Source organism: Mandrillus leucophaeus, unplaced genomic scaffold, assembly GCF_000951045.1.
Source record: "Mandrillus leucophaeus isolate KB7577 unplaced genomic scaffold, Mleu.le_1.0 Scaffold436, whole genome shotgun sequence".
NCBI classification, from domain to species: domain Eukaryota; kingdom Metazoa; phylum Chordata; class Mammalia; order Primates; family Cercopithecidae; genus Mandrillus; species Mandrillus leucophaeus.
In genome coordinates, this window is record NW_012104654.1 from 1,594,578 (window position 1) to 1,602,642 (window position 8,065).

The 8,065-nt window shown below is 43.4% G+C and overlaps 1 protein-coding gene across 4 annotated transcripts in view; it reads right to left on the bottom strand.

The window, feature by feature from the left end:
* The window catches only part of METTL21A (methyltransferase like 21A), a 14,444-nt gene that overhangs the window by 3,863 nt on the left and 2,516 nt on the right, over positions 1–8,065 (bottom strand). For all 4 annotated transcript variants that reach the window (XM_011993893.1, XM_011993891.1, XM_011993890.1 and 1 more), the window contains exon 3: positions 6,069–6,180. In XM_011993893.1, coding sequence (XP_011849283.1) covers positions 6,069–6,180 — 112 coding nt within the window. The remainder of the gene's footprint in view (positions 1–6,068; positions 6,181–8,065) is intronic.

Below are 8,065 nucleotides of genomic sequence, written 5' to 3' on the forward strand. Positions count from 1 at the left end.
AAAAAAAAAAAAATGCAGACAGCCTTTTCCAGGGTTTGAGTTAGAACTGTATCTCTGAAATTTCTTAACAGTACACAGAGCACTCTGCAGGCAATATTGGAGTGACTGAGTCATCTGCACATCACCTCAGTATTCATTTTACCAGCTCATAAAGGCCTTCTCTAATGTCTGTCCCAGGCATTTCAAAGACTACTTCTAATCTGGTAGGTATTCCAGAAGTCTGAATAGGATCTTAATGTCAGTTGACCACTCCCTGTAATTCCACACATATCTGAATGACTACCATCAGCCACAGGACAGAAACCTCTCCCCTCATACAACTTACATTCAAGTGAGAGATAGGCAGTAAGATGTTTTTTTAAAAATAGAATATCCGGCTGGGTGCGGTGGCTCACACCTGTAATCTCAGCACTTTGGGAGGCCAAGATGGGTGGATCACCTGAGGTCAGGAGTTCGAGACCAGCCTGGCCAACTGTCTCTACCAAAAATACAAAAAAATTATCCAGGTGTGGTGGCAGGCGCCTCTAATCCCAGCTACTCAGGAGACTGAGGCAGGAGAATGGCTTGAACCTGGGAGGCAGAGGTTGCAGTGAGTCAAGATCACTCCACTGTATTCCAGCCTGGGCAACAAGAGTAAAACTTCCTATTAAAAAAAAAAAAAAAAAAATACAGTGAAACCCAGCAGCAGCATTTCCTTCAGTCCCTCTCAGCCACAGAGGCACAGACCGGGGACAGTGGAAGGCTGCAGTTAACCTGGCTTGTTTTGAAGCAAGGAAAGGCAGGGTGTCGGTGTCAACCGTACATGAAGATGGTGATAAAATGACTGCCTGTGAGATTTATGCTGGGTAAGGAGGGTGAGACAGTATTTAGTTCAGAAAAGACTAATGGAAACTGACCCAATAAGACAACACAGTATGCTGTCAATTAGTAATGGGAAAAGAATGTATAAACATGTCAGCACTTTTTGTTTTAGTTTTATAACACCTTATTTATGCAAACATTCAAGCACATACTATGTGCTAGAGATACAAAGATGAGGAAGAAAGTCCTTACCCAGAACTCAAAGTCTCACGCGGGAGAGACACATAAACACAGTTGTGATGCCGTGTGGGAAGAAAAATAATAGAAGCATGAGTGTGCATAGGAAATCACAAAGGAGAAATTCTTCAAGAGGAGCAGAGGTCAAAGAAAAATTCCCAAAGGAAGGGAAATCTGAGCTTACACTTAAAAGATGAGGCATGAACCAAGGGAAAGGTGTGAAGAAAGGGCATCCAAGGCAGATGGGACAGGCCAGAGCAGGATGTGTGTCCAGGAACTTCATGCACTGCAATCTTGCTGAGAAAAAGTGAGGCTGAAGAGTCAGACAGGATGAGATAACAAAGCCTTACTAAGACAGCTGGGATTTAGCCTGCAGGCAGGCAGTGGGAAGCCAAAGAAGCGTTCAAGCACAGGTCATGCCATCGATTTTGCATTTTAGATGGGCCACTCTAACAGCTATTGAGAAAGTAGGTTTAAAAAGACAAACAGAGGCAGATAGGCCAGGTGAAAGAGTGATGTGGTCATGCAGGCAGGTGACAGATGATGAGAGCTCAAGCCAGGCAGTGGGAGGGGACAGAGAGAGATAGATCCAGGAAACAGTTAAAAGACAAAATCAGTGGGACTCCAAGGGGTAGGGGAGGTAGAAGGGGAGTCAAGAAGTTGGGGGGGCAGTGACTACTTGGAAGGCGATGCCAACTCAGAATAAAGGAGGAAGAACGAGTTTAGAAAGAGAAGAGTTTGGGTTTAAACAGATACCATTTGAGGTGCTGGGAAATAGCCAGGGACAGATATCCAGCTTTCAGTTAAACACACAAGCCAAAAGTTCAGCTGAGATTTGCACTCGAATTACAGAAAAGTTGAAGATAGGATCTTCTTGAGCATTATATTTCAAGACAGTGGTCCACAGGCTTGGCTGGGCATCAAATCACATGGGAAGCTTTTAAAGTTCAGATTCCCTGACCCCATCCCAATTTACAGAATCCTCCTATCTTCAAGATGGGGTGTTTTTATTCTATGGATACAGCAGTTCCCTGTTATCTGCAAGGGATATGTTCCAAGACCCCCAGTGGATGCCTGAAACCACAGATAGTAACAAACCCTGTATATAAGATGTTTTTCCGATATGTATACACCTATGGTAAAGTTTAATTTCTACATTAGGCACAGTAAGAGATAAACAATAAATAATGAAGCAGGATAATTATAACAATATACCATAATAAAAGTTATGGGTAGATCACAAGGTCAGGAGTTCAAGACCAGCCTGGCCAAGACAGTGAAATCCCATCTCTACTAAAAACACAAAATAAAATTAGCCTGGCATGGTGGCAGGTGCCTGTAATGCCAGCTACTCAAGAGGCTAAGGCAGGAGAATTGCTTGAACCGGGGTAGGGGGTGGGAGGGAGCGGGCGGAGGTTGAAGTGAGCCGAGATCGCATCACTGCACTCTAGCCTGGGTGACAGAGTGAGACTCCGTCTCAAAAACAACAACAAAAGGTATGTGAATGTGGTCTCTCTCTCTCTCTCTCTCTCTCTCTCTCTCTCAAAATATCATACTCTAGTCACGTGTTTTCAGACCAAGGCTGACAGTGGGTAACTGAAGCCGGGGAAAGTGATCACAGATGAGGGGGGACTACTATAGTTCCAAGTAGCATTAAGGCCAGGGAGATTTTCAAACTAAGAACCAGGGTTTGAGAGTCAGATTGGATTCAAATTCTAAGCACAATCCATTAGCTTTGTGACCTCAGGCAAGTTACTTACCCTCCAAGCAGCCTTCCTTTCACCAATGGAAGGGCGCTATAAGTAGGTAAGGCCTACTTACCATGCAGGGTCACTGTGAGAATGAAAGGGTGTAATGCACAGTCAGAACACAGGAACTGCTCAGGAATTAGCAGCTGGTTTACCAGGAAAGTCTCATCACCCTATATAAATATCTACATAGCACTGCTTTTGTGTGTGTGTGTGTGTGTTCTTTCTTTACCTCTACCCACTAAACTCAGAACGTAAGCTTCCAGGGACACCTGCCAGCCTGTTTACTGCTCCAACCAGTGGACCGCCAGGCTTGTGGTGGGTTCTCCCCAAATTCAGGAATAAATGACTACGGTTACAAAAAGGGAAGCTACTTTTAAAAGAATAATAATTAATCTCTTCTTGATATTTCAAAATCACTACCTGTTTTAGTACTCACTGATTCTATTTTGAAGAGATTAACATCTTGTTACCCTCAGGCTCCAAAAGCAAAACTTCTCCAGCCTAATACTTTGTAGCGACTACAGATAGTGAGTATGAAAATCATACAGTAGCAGAGAAATGCTTATGACATAATGTGAAAACATCATTTGTATAGGTGTGTGTATACAGATACACAACACACACACACACATCCACAGACATATATATTCACATATATATAATCATAATTACAACGATGATTAAAAATACAGATGGAGAGAGACAAAACACACCAAAATACTAATGGTAACTATGTTGCAGAGTCATGAATAATTCAAATCACTGGTGAGTTTTTTTCCCTTTTCTTTAAGCTTATTTTTGTAATAGAGTTACATCAGTTTTATAACAAAAATATTTTCATAATTTTAAAAATTATTTCTCTGTCTCTGCTGCTTGAATCAGAATAAATTTCCGTGATTTTCAAAAAGCCTTCAATCTAGTTTGTTCATCTCTTATTCCAGAGTTATTTGAGTAAATACTGAGTGGTAGGTGTTGTCCAAGGGCCAAGGCCACACAATGAAACATGGTCCCTTTCCTCAGGAGCCTTGGCCTGCCAGGAGAGATAGACACATGAAACACCTGCCTGCAATAAAATGTGACAGAGCTGTGATAGAGGCGGGGGTATTCCAAGCACTATGGGGAAAAGAAGGCAGAAATTAACCCTTTGCAGTAGGGCAGGAAAGGACTCCACAAGGCCACAGTGTAGCCTGGCCATGAAGCATGCTTTGCTTCATGGTGGTATCTGAAATACCGTATTCTGACTTTCCCAACCTCAGAGATCCAGATTGCTAGATCAGAAAAAGCAGTACTCAGAAAGTAATCAACACTCGTGGAGCATTTCCTTTGTGTCACTCAATGAGCCAGCAGATGTTATACACACATCTCATTGGTTCCTCACTGTGGAGTAAATATTACTATTATGCACAGTGTACAGATGGGGTAATCAATATTTAGAGGTTAAGCAACTTGCCCAAGGTCACAAAACTAGTAAGAATGAAAAGAAAAGTCAAAACCAAGTATAACTAAGCCTATGCACTTTGCTACACTAACATGTCTATACACCAGCCAATAGTTTTTGCATGAAGCCCTGGTTGTCAGGAGGAAACAGAAGACACTTCATTTCCCCTTATGCAACTCTTCTCATATCAGCAGAGAGAGAAGTTGGAATTACAGAAAAAAAATAAAATAGGCCAGGCGCAGTGGCTCACTCCTGTAATCTCAGCACTTTGGGAGGCCAAGGTGGGCAGATCACCTGAGGTCAGGAGTTCAAGACCAGCCTGGCCAACATGGTAAAACCCTGTCTCTACCAAAATAAAAAATTAGCCAGGCATGGTGGCACGCGCCTGTAGTCCCAGCTACTCAGGAAGTTGAGTCAGGAGAATCGCTTGAACCCAGGAGGTAGAGGCTGCAGTGAGCCGAGATCGTGCCACTGCACTACAGCCTGGGCAACAGAGTGAGACTCCATCTCAAAAAATAAATAAATAGATAAAATAAAATAACTAACTGTGTCTAACAAGCCTGGTTTTGAGTCCCAGATCTCCAGGGATCAGGACTTCAGAAAGTAATCTCCCAGAATTCCAGCTTTGTTTGAAAAATGAAAATTAAAAATAATACCTAACATACACGGGGATGTTATAAGGCTCACCTGAAAAGAATAAAAGGCAGTGTACCAGCCAGGGCTTCACTGATGACTTAAGTGCTGTGGTCGAAGAAGACGGACATCTCCGTCAATTTATACAGACTTTTAACCACCACCCCTGCCCATGCTCCCTATCGAGTTTTGGAAAGTAACAGCTAAGCAGAAAAAGGAATAGTGAAAAAGAATTGGGTTTCTGGAAAACAGGCAAAACAAAAGAGGGGCTTCAGCTGGTCCTCAAATATCTGTAGACAATGTGATGGGTTTAGAATACTCTAGAATCCTGGATCCTTCCTACCCGAGTGTGGTCTGAGAACCAGCAGTGTCGGCATCACTACTGACATTTCTACTGCTTGTTAGAAATGCAGGTTCCCAGGCCCTAGTCCAGCCCTGCCAAATCAGAATCTGCATTTTAACAAGAGCACCAGGTGACAATATGGAAGTGATAAATATCATACATGGAATCTTGAAAGCTGGTCTATCCTTATGATTAGATAGCTTGAACTATATATGTCAGAAGTTACAGAAATGAGTCAATAGTCAATAATAAAAATAACAATGAAGCCTAAAAATGCTCCAGCTCCAGGCCTCAATTAATGTCTGTATACCAAATTTTAAAATGACAAGCCTTGATATCAAGTCAGAACTGTATGCTATTCATACAATTTTAAAAATAAGAAGTCAGTACAAACTATAGTGGGGGCTAAACCTCCCTACAAGAGAAAGTTCCCTCAGCAATGAAGAAAAGATTATCAGCTCTATCTCCCTCACAGGGTTAAATCTGATAGTCTGTGGGAAAGAAAGCCCCTTAACGTGAAAAAACTCCATGCATGGGTAAGATTATTCTCCTGGAATCAACTCACTTTAAGACCGTACTATTGGCATCACAGAATTGAGGGGAGCAGAGCAATCTCCCATGGGAAGTATAAATAACACTGTGTGTTAGAGACAGAAATTAAAGAGAGAAATTAGACAGAGAGCGAAATTAGCCTGTTAGCCTCACTGGAGTTAAGAGCCCCAGCAGTTGGCCCACAACTCATAAGTATAAGCAAAAGATAATAACCCAGTAAGGGGAAAACCCACAATGGGTTTTGTGCTAAGAAAACAGCAAATGCACCTCTCAGTGAGTTCTACTCACTAAGGAGTCAATGCATGACACTCACCCAGCAAGGCAGCCACTATGCCCACCAGCCCCGTGCCAGCACCCAGCTCCACGGCAGAGCGGCCCCTGAGCTCCACAGCTCCCATCTCCAGATACGTGGAAAGAACGATGGCCTGAGTGAAAACACAGCGTGATGACGATTAAGGTCAACATGTGCTTGAGTAGCTGCAGGGTTTCAGGTCAGCTACACACACACCTCTCCCACTTCGAGGTTCAATTCCCAATTTAACACACACAGGAACTTAGCTGGTGAAGCAAGGTAACCTCCCCCTTAGAGCAAGCACAGGGTCCCACAGCAATGCCCAGAGACGATGCCCACACTAAATGGGGTCCTGCTGGATCTGGAAGCTTAATTTTATTTTATTTATTTATTTTTTTTTTTTTTTTTGAGATGAGAGTCTCAGTCCGTCTGTCACCCAGGCTGGAGTGCAGTGGCACAATTTCGGCTCACTTCAACCTCCGCCTCCCAAGCTCAAGTGATTCTCCTACCTCGGCGCCCCCCAGTAACTGGGACCACAGTCATGTACCACCACACTCAGCTATTTTTTGTAGTTTTTTTGGTAGAGATGGGGTTTCGCCATATTGGCCAGGCTGGTCTTGAACTCCTGAGCTCAAGTGATCCACCTGCCTCAGCTTCCCCAAGTGCTAGGATTACAGGCGTGAGCTACCACACCCAGCCTGGAAAACTTAACTTTTTACTGTATCACGGCACTTTTACACTTGAAGTTTACACAACTATTCTGCAAGAACTGACGTGAACAATTTCTATGATTTTGTTTAAGGGAACACCCAGTTCCTAAACCAAACTCAAGTCAGCAAAGCCACAACTTCACCCATAGGGAAAAAGCAACACATTGCCCAAGGCTGGAGCTGTGTCACTGACGGTCATCACCCCACAGGGGCCCTCACCATACATTTTGGGCATCAGAAGGTAAGTTCTGGCCAAAGTTTTGGATACTTGATGTGTGGTTTAGCATTTGCTTATGACCCTACAGAAAGAAGTATATACAGTTAACATAACTTTTACTATAATTTATTTCTCACAGCCACATATTGTGAGTATAATTGGCAATTCCTCATGGTATTTAGGAGACTTCCCATCATTATTATTATTTTTTTTTTTTTGAGATGTACGCTCACTCTGTCACCCAGGATGTAGTGCAGTGGTGCAATCCCAGCTCCCTGCAACCTCCGCTTCCCAGATTCAAGCGATTCTCCTGCCTCAGCCTTCCGAGTAGCTAGGACTACAGGTGTCAGCCACCACAGCTAATTTTTGCATTTTCAGTAGAGATGGGGTTTCACCATGTTGGCTAGGCTGGTTTCGAACTCCTGACTTCAAGTGATCCACCTACCTCATCCTCCCAAAGTGCTGGGATTACAGGTGCAAACCACCACACCAGGCCTATATCTTTATTATTACCAGAGTAATTTTCATGTAATTACCTGCACTGGATTCCTAGAAGTGGTATTACTACGATATTGAGATTTTTATTCCTACGTGTTTAACATCCCTAACAATGTTAAAACTGTCAAACTATATTTATGCCAATCATGCATTCAACATTGAGTTCCCACTGAGTCCTAGGTTTGGGCTAGATGCTAGGGGCACAAGTCAGAACATTGCTGCGAGAGGAAGAAGTGAAAAAGCAGTTACAATTTTTTAACGATTATAACTATGGAAAACTTAAAACACATAATCTTCATTTTGGGCTCTGCCACTTTACAATACTCTGAATAAAGAGACTAACTGGGCCGGGGGCAGTGGCTCACGCCTGTAATCCCAATACTTTGGGAGGCTGAGGCGGGCAGATCACTTGAGGTCAGGAGTTCCAGACCAGCCTGGCCAACATGTCGAAACCCCATCTCTACCAAAAAATACAAAAATTAGCCGGGTGTGGTGGCGCATACCTGTAGCCCCAGCTACTCCAGAGACTGAGGTGTGAGAATCACTTGACTCCAGGAAGGGGAGGCTGCTGTGAGCCGGGATTGCGCCACTAC